General features: G+C 33.9%; 1 protein-coding gene across 2 annotated transcripts; it reads right to left on the bottom strand.

Moving 5' to 3' along the window:
• Positions 1-5,079: 5,079 nt before the first annotated feature.
• Positions 5,080-23,012, bottom strand: LOC122027407. 2 transcript variants are annotated; one of them, XM_042586356.1, is made up of 7 exons: positions 22,561-23,012; positions 15,716-15,778; positions 15,398-15,534; positions 7,407-7,447; positions 7,251-7,299; positions 6,176-6,340; positions 5,080-5,550 (listed from the first exon to the last, which is right to left on the bottom strand). In XM_042586356.1, exons 1-7 carry the CDS (start codon positions 22,920-22,922, stop codon positions 5,357-5,359), a joined length of 1,011 nt encoding a protein of 336 aa, XP_042442290.1. In that variant the 5' UTR covers positions 22,923-23,012; the 3' UTR covers positions 5,080-5,356. The 2 variants fall into 2 exon arrangements, with proteins under 2 accessions (XP_042442290.1, XP_042442291.1); XM_042586357.1 differs by having other exon boundaries at positions 7,407-7,444; positions 22,561-23,011.
• Positions 23,013-23,917: the final 905 nt, after the last annotated feature.

The following is a 23,917-nucleotide window of genomic DNA, read 5'->3' as shown; positions in this document are numbered from 1 at the left end:
CATGCTATTTGTAACCAAGTTTGGACCTTGTATGTTTCGGCCAAGGTGGATTTAAAACCCTAGGAAGCATAGAACCTAAATCACATATGCTTATGATGTTCCTTATGTTAAATGTATGGAAATAAATGTGAGTTCATATGCTTGTATGATTTCATGAAATCTAAATGAGCCTATGCATGTTTCGGCCACCTTTAGTGGGTTGAGAATTTAGACCAAGTTATGACTCAATATGTACTTCCCTTGCCATGACTTGAATTGGAAGAAGTTAACTTGTGATCCATGCATGATTATGTTTTCTTTTTTTTTTTTGTGTTAGTTTGCTCATTTGAATATGTTTATGAACTATGCATGAGAATGATATCTAAATAGCTATGTGCCCAAATATGATGGCTATGTACCCAAGACAAGTATGATGGTTATGTGCCAAAGTATGATGGCTATGTGCCCAAGTATGCATGGCTATGTGCCCATTTATGCATACCTTATGAATGACATGAATGATATGACCATGATATGCCATGAATGACATGAATGAAATATGCTACGAATGACATGAATATGATATGCTATGAATGACATGAATATGAAATTTCATGAATAACATGAACATGATATGCTATAAATGACATGAACATGATATGCTATGATTGACATGAATAAGATATGCTATGAACGACATGAATATGTTATGAAATGATAAAGATATGATATGGCATGTATTTTACTTTGAATGGCTTGTACCAAAAGGGTGGTCTCCTCATGCGCCCCTAGGTCGAATTACGGGCCTAGTAAAGGGTGGGCTCCTTACGTGCCCCTAGGTCGAGCTACGGGCCTAGTTTCCTAGTAGGTTCAAGACTAGTTACCTTGGGTCTACTTAGGATGCGCGCATTATGTATGTATGTGGTACTAAGCCGGGCCCCTTTCATGTTGAGATTATTTTCAAGTACTATATGATATTGTTTTAAGACATCTCACACACGACATAAATCATGTTTTGAAAAGCATATTGCACATGACATTTACATTTCCCATGTTTTAAAGGACATCTTGCATCCATGCTCACGATATGATGAAAAGTAATGCCTACAAGATATGCTATGATATGATGCCTTGATGTTATGAAAATAAATGTCATGATGTTTTTCATTATGCTATGATGTACACTTATGTTATGACATGATCTATACCATGATATGATGATTTCCTTATGTTATGATAGTACCTCCATGTTATGATATGATTTATATCATGATATAATGATTCTTATGTTATGATGTGATTTATGCTATGATAGGATGTTACTTGTACCATGATAAGGTTTAGGCCATAATATGTTGTTTACTTTACCTTATGTCATTACTGAGATTCATGCCATGATTTGATATGTTTTAATTACATGATGATATGAGCATCAATTACTCTATAATGTATGATATGATGATGTTGCATGATACGTTGGTTTTTGTGAGTAGGAAAGGATCTCACTAAGCCTTGAGTGCTTACAGATACTTTTCCTTGTACCACAGATAAAGGTAAAGAATGGAGAAACTAGAGGCGCAGCAGGAAAGGACAAGAGATGTGTGATGGTGACTTGGCTAAAGAAACAAAATAACCTGCTTAAGTGTACTTAGAATAATATGTTATGTGATGTGATGTCTTTTATGATTCTCTATGCATGAGTTAGAAATGAATACTATGACTATTTAAGTTGAACCATGTTATTTCTTATACATGTGCTTACTATGTTACTCTATGCTTAGAAACATAGATATGCTTCCGCTGTATGTATGTATGAATGTTTAAGTTACTAAGTCTAAGAGTAAGGAAAGTAACCCCGCCCTCACTAGGCAGGAGTGGTATTAAAGGGGCGGGCGTTACATGGTTAAGGTTGACGAAATAGATGTAGTTAATCCCTATTAGTAGTCTACCAGTGCCCTATCTTCTTAAGAGTTCTTGTGAGAGTTGTGGTGAGGTTTCTCCACCCACAAGGTGCTACGTGAGCTAGCCGGAGGTCTTCCAGGGAGCAATCCACTGATGGATAGGGATTGTCCACCTTACAGACAACCGTGGAGTAGAAGTCTTATCTCCGAACCACGTAAATCAACGTGTAGCGGTTTGCTTATTCTTTTCCTTATTGTCTTTAGCTTTTGTATTCATATTAGTATTATATTTCTATTATGCACTAACGAATACGTAGAGAGCAATCGATTTGGAGCCATCGTCTATCCAACCCCCCCCCCCCTTCTAGCAGGCATCTGATCCCTAACACTGACCACCTGCATTCTGTCAATCAGATCTCGCGATGTTACGATGATGCAGCCATCACATTCCTTCTTCCTGTATGCACTATGTCAGTGTTTAGACATCGACATGTGCATTGCATTGCACATTTCAGAATATCATGCATGCATCCAGTCTCGTCACTAGGCGACAGGTTCATATGTAATATTGTCACATTTTGATATACATATTCTCAACCATAGGGATAGATATGACACAGGGTACGTCCACTCCCCTTAGCGCATATGACAAGATTGGCCAGCGTTAGCTTGCACTAGTGCATATAGAGGTCACCGCTCAGGAGCGACTAGCATGGAAAGTGGGACCACAGCTAGACATTCTAGGCGAGGTCGAGGATGATTTCCCACCCATCATTCCAAGCAAGGGAGAGGAGATGCCAACATTTACAGTCGAGGAGCTCTACAGATACCCTCTAACTCTGACCCAGCCCTCAACTCTGACCCAGACCAACTCCGAGCACCTAGACCGCCCTAGTACCTAGCTAGGAACCACGTTTGGGTAAAATTGGTCTAGGCACCTGGACAAGCCTTCTCTTTCTTGCAAAAAGGAGTTAGTCCAGGCATAAAAATTACCCTGCAAAACAGAGTTAGCACAATAAGGTAGTAGCATTAATTAGATCATGTCTCCCTAAGATTTGGATCTAGTCAAGATCTCAAATTAGATTTCTCAAATGGACCTAAGTTGGACCAACACCTACTGTTCCCTCTACCGGGAACATGTCCTCACTGGACCACTCCTCCAGTTGCTTAACTTTTACTTACCAACTGCAATCGTTTGACTTGTCTTTGGCCCACCAAGTCTTCCCAGCAGTTGTCAGGTCCGTATACCCAACTGGACTTCGATTGATTGTCAGGTCCCGCGGACCCAACTGGACTTCCCGCCAAATATCGGATCCCGTGGACCTATCTGGATTTCGCACCAGCTATCGGGTCTCGCAAACCTAGTTCGATTTCAATCTGGTATCAGGTCATCCAGACTCGTCAAATCCTGCATACTTAGTAAAGTAATTAGATTATAAACACTCTAACTTTAATACATTTGTCATTTATCAAAACCTGAGTTAGATCATTAATACAAATTGCACCAACACATAAGTGGTTCTCAAGGTCTATAGACCCGATAGATTCATTGATATGTAGAAGTCAAAAATTAACTATAATTCTTTTACCAAAGATATCCTTCGAGAAGGGAGTGTCTTGGCAAACTCCCCTCTCTTTCTCATCTCCACCAGACTTGCAACTCGAACTCTTCCGGGAGTCTCACGAGGCAGTTTGAGAGTAGTCAATCCTCAAGACTACTCTTTGGTCAATGACTCAAGGGGCATCGTTGGGCCTCTCTCCTCATAGGAGGATTTCCATTCTCCATGACTTGTATATGCATTTCTCATCTTTAAACTTAAATTTTTCACAGACAACACCAAAATGATGCAGTTGAGATCGAAATTTGAAATCAATGAGGATTCCTTCTCAAGGTCGATTGGTTGTCAGGTCAACTTTATCAAGTCAAGTTTGTCGAGTTTCCCACCTAACGAGGCAACTTCATGTCTAATCGATCATTTATCAAGTTGACTTCATATTGAGTCGGCCACTCAATGAAGATGAGAGTTCGTCTGGAAGGAAGGTGAAGCTACCACGTGAGAGAGAAATTTGTACTCCCATGAACTAGTTAGAAGGGGGTAGAGGAATGCCTCAACTAAACCCCTTCTACGGCTCGTCTAGGGTTAGGTCGATTACGACATCAGCTCAAAATTAACTGTGAACCGATAGCATGAACCGAAAGTTCAAACTATCGATCCATTCGTATGTTTTATTTTATCATTGGAATCGACGGTTCCAACGATTGGAATTGAAACGTGCAGTTCCGACCATTAGAACCATTAGTTCTGGCTGTTAAGATTTTTTTTTTTAAACGGTAGAGATTACTTAACTTTAAAAATAAGCCGCTCATTTCATTATTTTCACACTATCTTCTTCTCTACTCTCGTCTTTGAATTCTAAAATTTCAATTACTTACTTTCGACTTTAATTCTCTAATTCTAATGGAAAAAACTTCATCTCATCTAGGACAATAAACTAATCGATCTGGATGTGAATCTCAACGACATTTAAATTATTGATGATGAATCAGAGTAACTTTCAACATTTAAGATACAATAAGTACCAAAACTTCTAAGGTTTGAGATATTACATTTTTAAAATTATCTATTTTTACTACCCATTTTGAGAAAAAAAAATACTCTGGCATCCGAAGTATCATGTAAAAACTATAAGCATTATAAAATCTCTGACCAATTTCAATCAAACTACAATTATGGACTATTAAATGGACACATTAAAACAAAACATTCAAAAAAAAATTTGAAGTTCAACCTTCTCAAATATAATTTTCTAAATTTTTATCGATTAATAAATATTTCAATTTAAATTTATTTAAATATTTAAATAATAAATTTAAAATCATTAATTAAACTTATTTATGTATCGAGCTTTCTTTTAATTTTGAATTTAAATACACATTTTAAAAAAAAAATATCAAGAGCCACTTGACTCTTTTGTTAAACCTGTTCTGCAAACTACACTTGCTCGTCCAGTAAAAAAATTAATACGATAAGAAAAAAAATTATTGAAATTTTTTAATAAATTAAATAATAAAATTTCCTTATATCATGATATTTGAAGATATTATTAGTAAACTCATTCATTATAACTTCTGATTCAAAAATATTTATTAACGTATCTAATAAACAAAACAATCATTTTCTACTTCCGAACCTTTCTCAAATAACACACAGCAAACAACATCGAGAGGAATATGTGTATCCTTTAGTTCCAAAGAGAAAACTATTAATCCACATAAATATTAAAACTAACAATAAAATAGTTGTCATTTTTCAAAAAACAAAAAAGGAATGGTAGGAATCAAACCTAATAGTCCATCACTAACAACTAGTAATGAAATATAATAACTACCTTCAACAAATTGCTTTTTGAATTGGTTGGTCCCTTGAGAGATCCTGAAAGATGATAGCGCCAAGGGAACTGCAAAATCCATTCGATCAATTAGAATTAGTGTTTTCTTCCTCCTCTCCGGTCGCATAAAAATCTTTGACCATTAATATCTCGCCGTATAATTTTTTAGGCACTTGCTCCAAATCCTTCCCCTCTTGCCATGCTTGCCCCACCACCACTCCTGGTCCAGCATGGCGTAGGTAAATAACCAAATGATCATTGAACGGCCATGGATGCTCCGCTGAGAAACATTGTGAAGGGAGGAGAAATAGGTTTATCCAACTAAGCAGAATTTCAAGTTCAAATAGCAAATTAGAAGAAAAAAGAAAGGCAGATTTCATTCATGTGATTAGCAGATAGCAAGCAAGTATGAGATGCATATAAAAGGAAAAGGGAGATTGAGAAAAATAGTGTAAACTAATGGTGGAACAGAGAGGAAACAAAAGGAGTCACGTTGTCTTGCTTCCACACCTCCACAAACTATCCATCTTGTTTTTTCTTCAGCATGGAGAAAAGTAGTATAGGGAACAGAAAAGTCATGTTGTCTTGCTTCCATTCACTTACAGCTGCTATGTTTATTCTGACAGAAACTAAAAACAAGTGGCGACTCACTTTATGTTTTAAATACTAAAGGTTCAAATGTTTTCTCCTTTCACTTATATTTGAACCGAAATAAAATGAAAAATTCTGACAAGATTAAATTGATTCATCATGTGACAATTTTATTTCTTTTTTTCTTTCCTTTCATTCCAAATTTTGTCTAAGTAGACAAAACTACTTCGCTAAAAGCCAACACGACAATTTAGATCTCAGAGATAGTTACATAATGCCCCATGAGGTGTGCTCCAAACGTATTATCAGTTTACCTGGTTTTGGGAAGCGAGGAGGGATTATCAAGGGATCCAAAAGCCCATCTCCAAAGTCATAGGCTATGTCGCATGGTTGTTCTGTTGACATCACTTCCATGACTCCTCTCACTTTGAAGTACAGAGGAGCACGAAATTTCTTCAATCCAAACGAGAAAAGCACACCTGAAGCGCAAAAACACACATGGGTTACTGTAGATAACAAAGCAACTGTCTTTCCAAATTACCAATTGGCTTTTCTGTCAATTAATTCTGCATGGATAGCAGAGGTGGGCAAAACCCCAAACCATTGGATATCTGGCCAAGCAGATCAGACTCAAAAACTCTGATCATTTTAGTATTGGATCAGATCATGAGTCAAAGTGTATTTGGATCTTGGTGGTTGTATGCATCTATGTAGCTTAAAATACCAGTTAATATGACCAGGCCTAAATTAATTAATCACTAATTATCCATTTCTTAAAGGAGTAAGTTACTTCATGAACTTTGTTTAATAAATAATAGTGATGCAAAAATCCATCAAAAAAAATTAAGAGTTCTATGTTGTTGTCTTGAACACTCTATTGCACTGTTTATATTATGTTTATATTTTACAGGTTTGAATCTATAATTATATTGCATTAAGTAGGTCTTATATATATTATTTTGGATTTTAAACTTGTAATTTTAAAATTTAACTTTGGTTGCATTAGTGAATCTTTATATGGAAATTAGTAAGTGCTTTGATGGTGAACTATGAATCAAGAACCCATGTAACCTGATCTGACCCGACTCAAGTTAGGTTGAACCTACCATACATAGGTTTGTATATGATTTCGGATTAATTTTCCTTGATCCTAAAAACTTAGGTTGGATTAAATTTGGGTCAAAAACCGATCAAACCTGACCCACATTCACCCCTAATGGATATCTAAGAAAGCGATAGAATTTAAGGGCAGTGATAAACAATTTAACTGCAGTATGCGTTACAAAACACAGAACCAAGATAGTTCATACATATTGCTAGTAGCTCTTTAGCTAAAATTATTCATGAAAAATGGCAAGTATTGGAACATATCTAATATCAATAATTTACCTGTAACAATTCGTCCATATGTATGCCCATCCTTGCCAAAGAAGATAGCCTGCACTGGGGCATAAAAATCAGAATATAACAACAAAAAAACAGAAATCATACGATTATTAGATAACATTGAAATTTTATGTTAATATATTATGCAGAATTAGAGACCTTTTTGAAGTCATGAAACCATCCAACAGGCAAGCCTCCTGCTTTAATATCAACAAAAAAGTCAAAACAGTAGAAGCATAAAACACAGTAAAAGCTCGTAGTTCAGTTAAATGACTTGCACATCAAAAGAATGTGAAACAAAATGTTTTGAGTTCCTAGAAAGCCAAGATTAAAAAAAGTGGACCAATTGCAGATTCTATCTCAAACAAGAGAACGTGTACTGTCAAAAACTAGAAAAGAAAAAAAATGCCATTTTTTTTCATTTTGCATTCTAGATGAAAAACTGATGTGGATAATTTATCCATTAATTTTATGAGCCATCAGATCAATGACACAAGTACAGTTGGGGCAACCAATATTATGAACATGGCCAATCTATATGCCTTAAAAGCAAAGGAGGCACATGGTAGATCAAGAAAATTAACAATGGAAGTCCACAAAAGAAATAAATTAGATCCATTAGAACGCTTAGCCAAGTGTAGTTTTGTCATTGACTGGACCATCACTATAAAAACTATAAATCATGAAGAATAAAGGCTATATGGAAAGGGAATTTTTGGGGAGGACCACTACAGTAGCTCACAACGCATGACAGTGCTCTTAATAATTTTTGGGCGTAACTATTCACCACTTCAGCACCATTAATTCTCCATCTTATTCCACAACAGAATATTGATTCAACTTCAACCACAATGTAATCCCACCTTGGTTCACCCAGACGAGTTGCCCATAACTTTGCCAAACCCCAACCTCAACCAAACCCCAAACAATCCAGCTGTCCTAAGCCTAATTCACAACACAAATTGTCCAAGATCATCCCTTAGTTGGTCTTCGTTAGGTGACATCCCTATCTGAGGTCTAAGCTAGACTCAAAAGCTAAAAAACTTCAGTATTGTTATAGTTTTGACCATAAAAAATTGCATTGTTTATTCTCTACCAAGGCAAACGCTTACGGTTTCAACTAGGGAAAGAAGGGGTAAACTTAGGTAAATCTAATAGGGAACCTAGATTTTAGAAATTTTTAAATTTTCTAAAGTTGATTTTGGTAAGAACTTTCATATAGGAGAATTAATTTAGAGTATCTTTTATTTTTGATGGGAGCTTAATAGGGCTGATATTAGGTTCTTTTTCGCTAATATATGAGATAGTTATCTTTGTTTTATCAATGTTGTTCAAATTTTCTATGTGATTTGTTGATACGAGTGTTCTATGTTGCATTAATTTAGCATCAATATGTTTTTATGTTGCATCAATTTAGAATCAGCGTCAAATTCTTTATTCAATGTTCAATACTTTTCACCAACCACAAGCTAATTTGGAAAACAGGTTGTGGTTGGAAAATATGATAGTAATAGAAGTTTCTTTTTCCAAGCCAGAAGTTGTGTTACAAATAAGGTTTTTCCCTCATTTTGGCATAATAATGATTAATTTGAATTCTTGCATATTTGAAACCATTAGATCATATTATTTTCTCCAAGAGTATAGTCAATTTGCAATTTCTAGGTCACAAGGTAGTTTGTAAATCAGCTAACTAAATTACAAATAAGGAATAGTTTAAAATGACGAATAGTTTAAGGATTTTACTCAAATAGAGCTTGTTTTGGTAAAAAATGATTATAAGAGTGTCTAATCGATCGCCAGAGTTTTGATGTTTATTTGACAATATATTTAATGAAGCTTGGTCAAGGTTGACCTAGTCAAGTGTGAAGTCTAGTTAGGTCAATGTTAATCAGATGACTGACAAGTGGTGAGTAGTCTACCGAGTGATTAACAAGTTCAAGTAGGTCAAGGTGACCTAATACTTGGCAAGAGGAAAACCTTAGAAGAAGGTAACCCTAGGAACCTAGGGAGAGGTAACCCAAGGTAAAGAGGAAAATCCTTCGAGAGGTAACCCTAGGTACCTAGGAGGAGGTAACCGTAGGTAAAGAGGAAAACCCTAGGGGGAAGTAATCCTAGATCTTGGAGGAGTGAACTCCAAGTAAAAGTCGTAGTGAATGAAGCTAGGTGGTGAAACTCCCCGTGCAGGCAATGGAAAATCCTAAAGGGATGTAACCCTAAGTAATGAGAAACCTTAGAGGAGTAAACTCCAAACATGTGTGACTGAATGGTTTCCGGTTGACCGGACCAGCGGATTTTGATAAACCTAAGTATAGTTTTACCAACACTATTTTTGCATTACTCTTATTGCTATTGTGTTAATTTAGTATTGCAGAAAAAAATTTAGTGGAACGGGCGATCAGACACTGAACAGAGAAAGTCCAAACAGTCTAGAAGACCCGATGTTTGGCAGGTGAGTTGAGGTAAACTACTGGAGGTAGTGAAGTGAGGTCGTGTCCCATTAGAGACAAACCTTAGGTACTGATCCAACTAAAAAAATCGACAGATGTTTATAAGTTGAGATCAAGACAGTCATTACTGTCTCATTCATGCATACTATATTTACACTAATCTTGCTTTGTAGATTTATGTTCTAACTCTGTTTTGCAGGGTAAATATTATTTTTATTTACTAACACTATTTTGCAGAAAAAGATGTTTCGTCGACGGAACAAAGGTGTTCAGCCGACGGATCCCTGGAATATCGAAACAGTGAGATTCGATCCAGAATACAAAAAGAATTTTCGGTTCAGTCGACGAATAAAGTTAAATCAGTTTATTTCTAGAATTAAACAAGATTCGAATACAAATGGAAAACGATGTTCAGTCAACAGAAAGATCTTGATCCGTCGACGGAACAGAGAGATTTCCGTGATCGAACAGATCAAATCATCGCAAACAAGGAAGGAACAAAGGATCTTTAGTCGATAGAACCCTTTATCAATCGACAGAACGAGCCCTATAAAAAAAGCCCTCGAGCTCCGAGCTAGATAGAACCTCCTGCTTTTCAACTTACTACCGCTCTTTCTCTACTCGTGTAGGCTTCAACTACTACGACACTGAGAGGCTTCCAACAACCTGCGCTGCTACTTAGATTCATCGTTGTCGGTACACTTTACTTTTACTTGCACATTATACTCTCATTTGTAATATCAATATATCTGGATTGCCTAACGAAAGCGATCGACGATCGCGGACCTTGGAGTAGGAGTCGGTTGGGCTTCGAACTAAGTAAAAAAGAAGTGTGTTCTTTATTTTTATTTTTACTTTATTCCGGTGCTTACTCTAGATACAAAAGATAAGAAAAGTTTTTAAAACTACGAAATTCACCCCCCTCTCTCGTTCTTTCATGATCCAACACAATATTAAATGTAATATATTCGAGGTGTGATTTAGTAAATTGCCAAAAAAAACAATTCTCTAAAATAAGAGATATTATCAAAATCAACTTTAAAAAGTCTAAAAAGTTTTTAATGTAATTCTCTATTTGATACATGACCGAATTTAGGAGTAATCTTAGGAGTGAGAGATATAAATTGAATTTGTACTCACATAGAGTACAAGCTTAGATTCATGAAAATCAAAGTGGACTATCTAAATAATTTTCATGAATATTATTCTTCACATATATAGATCCAGGAATAATATGTACACTTATTTACAATTTCATTTTTTTTGGGTGTGTTTAGTAAAGAATAAAAATAATAATCAATATAAGTCCAAGCATAACCCTCATAGTTCTAATGAACAATCAAACCCTAACACATTTCTAAGTTAAATAGCAAAAATTGGAAAAAAAAAAAAAAATTATATATATATATATATATATAGCATATATAATGCGACCTCAATTGAAGGAGTACAACTTTTCAATATTAACCTCATTTAAATAGCCAGGAACTTTGTCAATGTAAACAAGACTATAATTACATAATCTGAATATTCCCATTACATAATGATCTGTGATTAAAAAATAATAATAGGAAAATATGTCTCAAAATAGGTTAAATATCAATCACATAATAAATTTTCAAAAATTGAAATCATCATCTCTAGGTGAGCCAAGTATAACATCATCTAGATATCATGCTTCACTTACAATTATAAACTTTTAGTTAAAAGAAAAAAGTTTATCTTTACAAAATATTAAAGCTAAGGATCCTCTAATAACACCTTCGAGCAACTCTCTAATGAAATTGATGAGTCCTTTGATGATGTCATTTAAAAAAAACCTCACCCACTCTTGTTAAACCCTTTTGAGAGTAATCAATTTGATACTAATGAGGACTTACATTTATTGATTATAACTCATTTATGTTACTCAAAAACGCAAAAAGAGGATTGAATAAATATACATACAACAACAACAATAACAATCAACCATTTATCTTACTAAATGGGGTCGGCTATATGAATCCTCTTATGTCATTAGCTAAATCCTCTACTATATCCTTATCCATATTTAAATGAATTTTATCATGTTTTATTGTTGTTAACCAAGTCTTCTTTTTCTCTTTTTTCCTTGATTAATCTGTGTATTTGTCATGATCTTATATCGCATAACTAGAGCATTTATTAGTATTTAAATATATATTTGTACTGTCTTAAATGCATCTCCGTACTTTTTCCTCAATAGTTGTAACATAACTTTCTCTCTAATGATCAAATTTATTATCCGATTCATCCTCATATGTTTGAACATCCATCTTAACATCTTTATTTATGCGACTCTCATCTTTTGCTCTTATGCTTGCTTCATAACTTAACATTCAACTCCATATTATAGATGAGGTCTAACCGTTGTTTTGTAAATACTCCTAGATCTTCTTATATAGATCCAAGAATAATATAGTATACTTATTTACAGTTTCATTTTTTTTTGTGTGTTTAGTGAAGAATAAAAATAATAATCAATATAAGTCCAAGCGTAACCCTGATAGTTCTAATGAACAATCAAACCCTAACACATTTCTAAGTTAAATAGCAAAAATTAGAAAAAGAAAAAGAAAAAGGAAAGAAAAAGGAATAGTAGATATAATACGACCTCAATTGGAGTACAATTTTTCAATATTAACCTCATTGAAATAGCCAGGAACTTTGACAATGTAATCAAGACTATAATTACATAATCTGAATAGCTCCATCACATAATGATCTGAGATTAAAATAAATAATAATTAGAAAATATGTCTCAAAATAGGTTAAATATCAATCATATAATAAATTTACAAAAATTGAAATCCATCATCTCTAGGTGAACCAAGTATAACATCATCTAGATATCATGCTTCACGTGCAATTATAAGCATTAGTTAAAAGAAAAAAATTGATCTTTACAAAATATTATAGCTAAGGATCCTCTAATAACACCTTCGAGCAACTCTCTAATGAAATTGATGAGTCCTTTGGTGATGTCATTTAAAAAAAAAAAACCCTCCTGTTGACCCACTCCTGTTAAACCCTTTTGAGAGTAATCAACTTGATACTAATGAGGTCTTACGTTTATTGATCATAACTCATTTATGTTACTCAGAAAAGAAAAAAGAGAATTGAACAAATATACAAATAACAACAACAATCAAACCTTTATCTTACTAAATGAGATCGGCTATATAAATCCTCTTATGTCATTAGTTGAATCCTCTACTATATCCTTATACATATTTAAATGAATTTTATCATGTTTTATTATTGTTAACCAAGTCTTCTTTTCTCTTTTTTCCTTGATTAATGTGTGTATTTGTCATGATCTCATATCGTCTAACTAGAGTATTTATTAGTATTTAAGTATATATTTGTATCATCTTAAATGCATCTCTGCACTTTTTCCTCAATAGTTGTAACCTAACTTTCTTTCTAATGATCAAATTTCTTATCCTATTCGTCCTCATATGTTTGCACATCCATCTTAACATTTTTATTTCTACGACTCTCATCTTTTGCTCATATGCTCACTTCATAACTTAACAAGTTTAGATACTTAAATCTTTCTTATAGGTGACTCATTATCTTCTATCTTAATAATTATCTTGTTGCATCTACTATATAAAAAATTCTATATATATTCTATCTTTACTCTGGTAAGCCTAAAACCTCTAACATCCAACGTCTCCCGTCAATATTCGAACTTAACATTTACTCATTTATGTCTCTCATCGACTAAAACAATGTCTTTTGCAAATAACATGTACTATAGTAATGTGTCTTGATGTATCAGTGAGTTCATTCATAACAAATGTAAAAAGATATGGACTTAGAACCCACAATTGAAAAAATATACATTGGGACATAAAATTTAAAAAAAAAATGGTATATGAGTTATTATATTATCTCATCTTTATCCAATTTACTTTATAAGGTGGGATAAGGCAAGCTCAAACAGATAGGTAGGTGGTCTTGATGGGGATTCAGGCGACCTCTAATTAATCGAGTGGAGGTGGGTCTTGATGGGGACAAGGCAAATTACCATCCCAACTAGCCTACTCACAAATGAGGTGTTAGTAGTCGTTGATAGATTAAATTCATGATGGAAAAAGGAGATTCGCTCGCCACAGCACCTCCGCCAACCCGTCCCCAGGCCAACACAGAAGAGGTATATCACGAATGGCTACTCGCCTTCGACAGCTGAATAACGCATTACTTAACATGGATATGAATCTAGATATCTAACACAATACTTTTCTAACCGTAAAAACACTAGATCAAAGAAAATTTACATGCCTTAGCAAACAAAATAACATGTAGTGTCAACACAAGATTAGGGGGTTCCGTAAAGGTCTTATTTTCTACAAATGAAGGAAACAATTAGAGAAAGAAAAAGGTAAGAGAAAAAATATTTAAAAGAATTATAAAATATTTTCCATCAAAATGTTTCCTTAAAGAGAAGGAAAGAGGGGGAGGGAATTAAATTTTAAAACTTTGTTTATTAAAAACATTAATTAAAAATAAATTTAAAAAGAAAATAATTTTTAATTATTAAAGTTGGGATTTGAGCTCCATTGTGCACAAAAATGAGTGTCCTGCCCAAAACAAATGGAAGCAATAAAGAGGAAAATTAGGAACGAATTTTACTATCTTTTCCTGCCCTCTCTTATTTATACAAATGAAAAGGAGAGAAAGTGATGTGTTAGAAAAAAAATTAGTCACTTGTTTTTTTTATTATTTTCCTTCCCTTGTAGGAAGCATGGGCAAAGATTAACAATTACACCAAGAATCCCATTAGAAAAATGTAAAACTAGCTAGGATATTTGATTGAACTTGGATTTTTATAGATGATGCTCATTTTGATATTTAAAATGTTCACCAAGCCATACACTCACTGGATCCAACAAACTAATAAGCACAAAACCATCCATTCTAGTTCTACATTTGTTTGAATAAAATGTTTAGCTAATTTCATGTGTCTAACCAAAAAATCTTTTATTTTTCTAATTTTTCTATCTTCCCATTCATTTCCAGTGGAACCCTCCTCCCCTGACACCTTCCATTCTACCAATGAATTACTTGTAATAATTCTCAAATCTGAATCGGCTATTTGTTCTCTAATAGCACCTGCTCCTAAAGATTTCTCAATTTTGAAATGTCTCAAAGACTTGGGTAGTAAAAAAAAGTTTAGGTGATAGGGATTCCAACAGACTAGGACTAACCATGCCATTGCAAAAATGCTGTGTATGTTTCAATGACCAGAGATTCCATTGGTATTGGAGTAGCTTGCAAACCACTAATCATTATTGCTATAGTACTAATTGGAGTGACTTGCAAACCACTAAAGATTGTTGCTATAATACTATCTTCCCCACAAATTATCTATAAACTACACAGATATGCCCCAAAAAACTACTGATCAAACGTATAGGGCATGTTATACACTACACAAAGCCCTTGCTTCACAAGTATTGCAAGATTTATCAAAAAGACTAGGTCTATCCCATAGTTGCACATGTTACCACCGTGTCAGAATGTCATGGGCATGTGTGACAAAATTACTTTCACCAAGGGACAACAAAGAAAGGATGTCAGCAGCAAAAAAACATTGGAGATTGGAAGAATTTTCTACCATTAAAGTCAAAATAGAATTTCAGAAACACAGATTGACATATTATCAAGTAAAAATACCTTCACTTGCCCGGCAGTTCCAAATTTCCAGTGCCTTGGAATTATTTCCAAGAGATAACAAGGGAGATGCACTTAGCTTTACAAATTTGGCATCCTGATAACGTGTTCCAGCTAGTTCCCACAACCTTGATATCAGTCTGCACGATAACAAGAATTTCACATGAATTCTAGGATATGTTGATCATAGTATTTGAGTCTTTAACAAAGTATAAATTACACATTACATGACAGTTGAAAAGTATAAATTACACATTGCATGACAATACGTGAAGGAATCTCAAATTCTTTTCAAAAGATTATCTTTAGCAATCAACTTACCCTCCTTTAACTGTACGCAACAAGTTATGCCGCCTTTCTTCAGGAATATCCCCAATTTTCTTCCTGTATAAGTTCAAACCATGTCTGCTCACAGGCATATTTAACAAACTAAGATAAAAATCATAGAAATGATCGAAATTTCCACTAAACATTTTGATGGCACCCTGTCATGTATTCAGCATAAAGGATCACTCACAAGGCAAAAGTGATTCAACATTTCAATCTAACAATACAACTTATCCAGTTAAATAACAAAGCCCGTAGTGGATATGTCATATGTTCCTCTTAGTAATTTCCTTCAATTAACACTATCATCATTATGTGTTCATAATGATGAAGAATTTGTTGGTGAAATCTTAGTCGAGTTTGACCGAGTAGTTTTGGGGAAATTGTATGTGCAATCATATCCCAAGTGATAGAGTTCAACCAAGTGATTTCAAAGTTTGGGAAAAAGTTTAAGTTGAAGTTTGTTTGTACAGTGGAAGAAGTCCAAGTATGTCAAGGCTCGTCAAATACTTGCAATCAAAGAATTCCAAGCAAGTCAAATGACCGGATGCTTAGCGGATGAATGTCTACGCAGGTTAGAAATGACCAAAAATTTAGTGGCCAAAAGTGTTGGCAGGTCAAGGTTGACTGAACACTAGGGAACCAAGGAAACCCCAAAGGCGAGACAAGGAAGACCTAGAAGTAAGACTTCTTGGAAGATGAAGAAATCCCAAAGGCACAATGTCTTGATAAGAAATTCATAGTGAATTTTAAGTCAATTGAACCTGTATTTTGAGATTTAGATAGAGCTTGACTAGGCAAAGACTGGCCTTAGATTACTTGTAATCAATGATCCAACTGACTAGAGGTTGAGTTCAGCTGATTAGTCGACTGGTGTGTTGACTTGATTAGGTAGTTGACTCACAATGAACTGCTCACAATCAGAATTATTCTGTTCGAAGTGGAGTCAACTGAGCAATCAACAAGATCTCGAATAAGAAAGATGAAGAAGATGGATAATCATTTTTAAGTGTAAAGAAGTTGTTTTGAGGCTAAAGTGCAGCCAACCTACCTATAAATATAGGAACAAGGGGAGCTCGTGATGACAACTGAAAGTGCTCATAATCACCATTTTAAAGCTCTCTTCTACCTTCAAGATTCATATTTGATTCAATTGTTTCTTCTTGTGCCTATTGTTTTAATCTTTGTAAGAAGAGAACTTAAAGACTTGAAAGTATAATTGGATTCAAAGAGTAACTCACCTTATGAATCATAGCCTGTGGAGTAGGAATTAAGGGTTCAGAACTATGTAGAATTGATTTATTAGCATTTGTTTTTTGTTTTAAATTATTGCATTCTTATTTTCGCTGTGCAACTAATACTAACTTTGAATTGAAAATTGAAATTTTAGTCTATGGTCAATCCCATCTAGATGTGAGATTGATCCTACAAAAATGTAATCAAAAGGGAGCATGTACAATGAAAAAAATATATAATATTGATGCCAAGCTGTCAGCACGTGAACCTAAACTACAATGAAATCTATTTATTCTAATATAGAATTGAATGGCAGGCTAGAGAAGACGGGTGACGACAAAAAATTAAATCAAGGTATGTGTACGTGACAATATATAAATAATGATAGTCGATGTAAATAAGAAATTCACAAAAAAAAAATCAAAAAAATGTTAACATACGGATCTAATGTGATTTAAAGACTCTGCTCTTGCTCCACAATGTATGACACATTTGGCGTGTCATTCCCAAATTCTGCTAAATCACTCTTTCAAATGAGGTAATAGAGTAACCTCTACAAATGAGGATAAAGTGATTAGACTTTAACTTTACTGATGGAATTTCAACAAACCAAAATTTTACACAGATAAGTCAAAGCCAAACTTTCCAAGATCTTGGATATGAATATGATTTGGACACTAGATAGAAATAAAACACAATAAATGGAGCTCAAAAAATTTGTGGCAAATGTTTCAACAGCCAAACACATTATATATCATGAACCAATGTTCACTCACACAAGCTGAAAATGAGCAGTTCAATCAACTGTGAAACTGGTTCAATCAGAGCATTCAAAAATATAAACATTGGATCCTGCAGAATATAATCTGGTCGACAAAAATTCAAACAAAAAATTTTGTGCCTTAAAATCCTTACTTTGCTGGAAAGTTACTCTAGTAGACTAAAAGTGCTCCAATCAACTGAAACATATTAGCACTCTGATCAGGTTGAGCAACTCCCCTATAGTCAGGTTACAAACTACATAGGTTGGCCAACAGTTCGGGACTGGGTTGTCGACAAACATATGACTCAGAAACACTTGTAAGTTGCAAAGCTTCAAAAAAAGAAAATCTCAGTAACCCAATCTCTACCTAATCTATTAAAACATCAATACAATCAATTTACCCAAAGCAAACTAAGATTGCAACTAGAGGTGAGCAATCGGTTTAAACCAAACTGACCGAACCAATTAAACTAAAAACTGAACTGACCAAATTATTTTTGAACCAACCGAACCGACCGAACTTTTCAAAAAAACCAAACCGGCCAAACCGATAAAACATCGGTTAATTCGGTTTTTAACCGAAATAACCGAATTTTCGGTTTGGTTTGGTTTAATTCCGATTTGGTTTGGTTTGGTTAGGTTTGGTTCCAATTTGGTTCGTTTCAACTCATAATATTGGTTCGATTTGGGTCCAGTTTGGTTTGATTTGATTTGGTTTAGTTCCGGTTTGGTTTGGTTTAAATCAAAATCTCGATTTAATCGGTTTAACCGAATTTTGATTTTCAAAACCGAACCGATTAAATTGATAATTCTAGAAAAAAAAATGAATTTCCGAATTAACCGAACCGAACTTTTAACTTCGATTAATTCAGTTTAGCTGAACTTTTGCTCACCCCTAATTGCAACAACCAACACATTAAACAACATTCATCTATCTACGAGTTTGAAGTTCCTCACAACTCTGCACTCAATCCATATAGTCCATTTCCCAAGTTTGGTCACCTCAATAGAAAGAAAATATATACGACTCCTAGAATTAAGTGGTAGAAGTTAAAAGATGGGAAGCAAAATATATATAAGGAAAAGATAGGAGTACAAGCATTAAGTGAAATATACGGTGATTCTAATACGACATGAAATAAGATTGTATCAAAGTTGAAAATAGTATCTAAGAGTGTACTCGGTGAGGCAAAGGAACATGCACCACTAAGTAAGGAATCTTGATAGTGGAATGAGAAAGTACAAGAGAAAGTGAAGGAAAAAATGAATAGCTTATAAGAAATTATATATTTGTAAGAACGAGGACAATCTAAAAAAATATACAATGGCCAAGAAAGAAGCTAAGAGAATAGTGAATGAAGCAAAGAATGAAACTTTTGAACAATTATATCAAAAATTGGATACAAAAGAAGGGGAAAGAGACATTTTTATAATAGCTAAAGTGAGAGAAAGGAAGACAAGAGATGTTATCTAAATAAAATGTATTAAAGATGAATGTAATAGGGCACTAGTAAACAATGGAGAAATAAAAGAGCGGTGGAAGAGATATTTTCACCAACTTTTTAATGAAGGTTTAGGTGACCAACTTAACTTAGATAATTTAAATAAGTCAGATGAGCATAGGAATTTAAATTTTTATCGTAGAATTCAAATTTCATAAGTAGAACAAGCTTTAAATGAGATGCACAATGGAAAAGCCGTTGGACCAGATGATATTCCAATAGAGGTATGAAAGTGTATAGGGAAACAACGTATTGAATGGCTTATAAAATTATTTAACATAATATTGAAAACGAAAAAATGTCTGATTAATAGAGGATAAGTACTCTAGTTCCCTTATATAAGAATAAGAGAAATATACAAAATTGTACAAACTATAGGGATATTAAACTAATGAGTTATACCATGAAACTTGGAGAAAAAGTAATAGAAAAAATATTAAGGAAAGAGGCACGGTGACTAAAAATCAATTTCGGTTCATGCCTAGAAGGTCGTTAATAGAAACTATACGTCTTCTTAGAGAATTAATTGAAAAATATCGGGAACAAAAATAAGATTTATACATAGTATTCATTGACTTAGAAAAATCTTATAATAGAGACCCGAGAGAAATTATATGGAGAATTCTAGAAAAAAGATGTGTTAGCATAGCATATATTGAACTAATTAAAGATATGTACAAGGATGCAATGACTAGAGTAAAGCCTTAAGACGAAGTAACTGAAGCATTTCTAATAAAGATAGGGTTACATCAAGGATCATCTCTAAGTCCCTATTTTTTTACACTAATTATGGACGAACTCACTACACATATTCAAGACACAGTACCGTGGTGCATGTTATTTGCAGATGATATTATTTTGGTAGATAAAACACGTAACAGAGTAAATGATAACTAGAATCTTGGCGGGAAACACTAGAGGGGCAAGGTTTTAAGTTTAGTAGAATAAAGACAGAATATATGAAATTTAAGTTTAGCAATATTATATATATGAGACAATTGTTAAGATAGGAGATGACGAGTTGTCCGAAACTGAGAGCTTTAGGGGGCGTTTGGTTTAGGGTAATAGGAGTGGGGAATGGGAATGGGAATCATTGATTCCCATTGTTAATGTTTGGATTATAGGAATAGGAATACAAATAAGGGAATGAATCCTTGAAATTGGGTAATAACTCATTCCCATGTACCCCCCTTCAATGAGTCATTACCCTATTTTCATCAATCAAAATATTTCCTTATTCCAAAAATACCCTTGACTTAAAACTAAAATTTTCTCCATTAATATCAAATATCAAAATATATTTATTTATTTTTTCTTTCATATCACTTATCTCTCCTTATTCTCTCTCATTATATTTTCTCTCTCATCATTTTATCACACACTTTCTCTCTCCTTAATCTCTCCTATCACACTCTCTTTCCTCTTTTTTTTTTCTCATTACACTTTCTCTCTCATCATACTTTCTCTCTCCTCAATCTCTTCCATCGCATTCTCTTCCTTCTTTTTTTCCTCATCACACTTTCTCTCTCATCATGCTTTCTCTCTCCTCAATCTCTCCCATCACACTCTTTTTTCTCATCACACTTTCTCTCTCATCATACTTTCTCTCTCCTCAATATCTCTTATCACACTTCCTCCTTTTTTCCTCAACACACTGTCTCTCTCATTATACTTTCTCTCTCATCATACTTTCTCTCTCCTCAATCTCTCTTATCACACTTACTCCTTTTTCCTCAACACACTTTCTCTCTCATTATACTTTCTCTCTCATCATACTTTCTCTCTCCTCAATCTCTCTTATCACACTTACTCTTTTTTTCCTCAACACACTTTCTCTCTCATCATACTTTCTCTCTCCTCAATCTGTCCCATCATATTCACTGTTCTCTTTTTCTCTCACCATACTTTCTCTCTCCTCAATCTCTCTCATGACACACTCTCTCCTCATTTTTTATCACTATATTTTCTCTCTCTTCATCCTCTCCTATCATACTTTCTCTCACATCATATTTTCTCTCATCATGCTCTCTCCAATCACACTCTCTTTTTTCATTTTCTCTCATCACACTTTCTCTCTCTTCATTCTTTCTTATCACACTTTCTCTCTCATAATACCTTCTCTCTCATCATTCTCTTTCATCATATTTTTCTCTCACATTCATCTTTCTCTCACATCTAATTTTTTCTCTTATTTTCCTTTAAGGGTAAAAAAGGAAACTTTGATTTATTCCGATAGAAAATATACAACTAACCAAACATTGCTTTTAAGAGTGATATCCATACTCATACCCATTCCCATTCCACAATACAATGATTCCCATTCCGATTCCTATTCCTAGGAAAGAACCAAACGCCCCCTTAGATATTTAGGATCATTTTTGTAAAATGATGGAGGGATTAAGAGAGATGTTTTACATAGAATACAAACGGAATGGTTAAAATGGAGGAGACCGCCGGGTGTTTTATCTGACCGTAAAATACCTCTAAAACTTAAAAGAAAATTCTACAAAACCGCAGTTAGACATGGTATGTTATATGGAGCTGAATGTTGGGCTATGACTCGAGTACATGAGCATAAGATGAGAGTTGTAGAGATAAGAATGTTAAGGTAGATGTGTGGGCATACGAGAATAGACAGAATAAGAAATAAGAGCATTAGAGAAAAAGTCGAAGTTGCATCTATTGAAGGAAAACTCCGAGAGACACATTAAAGATGGTATGAGTTAGACGACCAATAAATGCTCCAGTTAGGCGATCTCAAACTATGACAAACACGCATATCAAATGAGAAAAAGCAAGACCAAAAAAGACTTGGTTAGCAATAATAAAACAAGATAAAATTTATTTAAATATAAATGATGATATAGTTGGAGATAGAGCTCAATGGCGTAAAAGGATCCATATATCTAAGTCAACCTAGTGGGATAAGACTTGGTTGTTGTTGTTGGTCACCTCAATCTCAGACAAGTCTTGCACACTCAATGCAAATGATCAAATATAAATATATAACTTAAATCCCATTACCGAGACATCAAACATCAACGCATCATGGCCATGAATCATGGCTACAACTAATAACTTAATCAAGCTCATCTGACTAGTTTCATTTTGTGAATGCGCTATTCTGGTGCAATGTGATTTAATTGTATGTCCCTCTTCCATCGAAGAAAAAATAAGATTCCATTAGTTGTTCACCCATGGATTCTAAAACATTAGAACACAGAGCAAGAACTTGAGAAAAATTTGCAAAGAAAAAACTTTTTCTTCTCAATCGGTACTATGACGCAATTAGAAAACAACGTATAACAAGAAAAAAAAATCCGGCATTGGGGTCTCACCACAGATAAGCTGCAGGGTTGTAGGAAGTGGGATCGAGGGGAATGAGCTCCTTGGGCGGGTCAAGGAAGCTCAACACGTCCTGCTCGTCGAGGTAAACTTTCTTCCCACCTGGAAACAACTCGTACGGCTTATCGTCCCACGGAGAGAGGTGTTCGCTTCGCGCCGCTCGCTGCTTCGCCTTCAGGTTGAGAGGCTCCAGGCCGCGTCGGGACCCCAGACGAAACGAGAGAGGCGGAGGGAGAGCCCTGAATTCTGGGAACCCTGACCTCAATTCGCGGCCTTGAGGATGAAGTGGAAACGGAAGGATGGAAAGGGAAGCGAGGATGCGACCCATTTGATGCGTCCCGAATGAGAGCTCCATCGCCGGTGCCGCTTAGCCAAACCCTCCGAGGGTTTTCGGGCACGGATCGGAGGTTTTTGGCACGTATTCTCTGGACCGGATGGATCACATCACTCATATAAAATTTTATGGACCTTTTTATATGAATATAATTATGATTTATAAAATTTCATCTATGAATAATTTTGTGTCCAAAATATATTTTATTTTAAGTTATCATATATAATTTTAATTATGTAATTATAAATAATCATATAACAAAAATTTTAGGGAATAAAACATAATTAAACATTATTTAGTTTTTTTCTTTTTTCTTTTTCACGTTTTTCGTTATTTTTATATGTTTTTTTATTTTTTTTATTTATTTTTTATTTTTTACCTATTTTTAAAAAAAATCTATTTTTTATGTTTTTTATTTTTTGTTATGTTTTTTATATTTTTATATATTTTAAATTTTTTTAGTTTTTTGTATTTTTTTTCTATTTTTTGTGTTTTTAAACTTTTTTTTTGTGTTTTTTCTATTTTTTATATATTTTTACATTTTTTATTATTTTTTTTACGTTTTCTTAATTTTTAAATTTTTTTCTATTTTCTATTTTTTTTAATGTTTTTTTATCATTTTCCCATTTTTATTATTTTTTTAAAAAAAATGTTTTTTCTATTTTTTAAAAAAATATTATGTTTTTTTCATTTTTTATTTTTTTAAAAATACATATTTTATTTTATTTATTTTTTACTTTTTTACTTTATATTTTTCTCTTATTCGAAGATATTTTGGATACAAAAATTTCATTAACCCCGAAATCAAGAAAAACAATAGATTTCTAAAATTTTCAGATTCCGGATTACATGCTCTTTTTAATGACGTGTCGGCATAAAATATTATTCGGGAATCATCGATTGTCTAAATTAAATTAGATTTTCGTTGATAATCTTGGATGAATAATCAAGATTATCAAGGATAACTCTCAACCAAACGCACTCTAATAATTAGGGTAGGGTTTTCACTTTTGATA

The sequence above is a fragment of the Zingiber officinale genome, chromosome 10A, assembly GCF_018446385.1.
Source record: "Zingiber officinale cultivar Zhangliang chromosome 10A, Zo_v1.1, whole genome shotgun sequence".
Lineage (NCBI taxonomy): Eukaryota > Viridiplantae > Streptophyta > Magnoliopsida > Zingiberales > Zingiberaceae > Zingiber > Zingiber officinale.
This window is presented reverse-complemented; position numbering and strand designations above follow the sequence as displayed.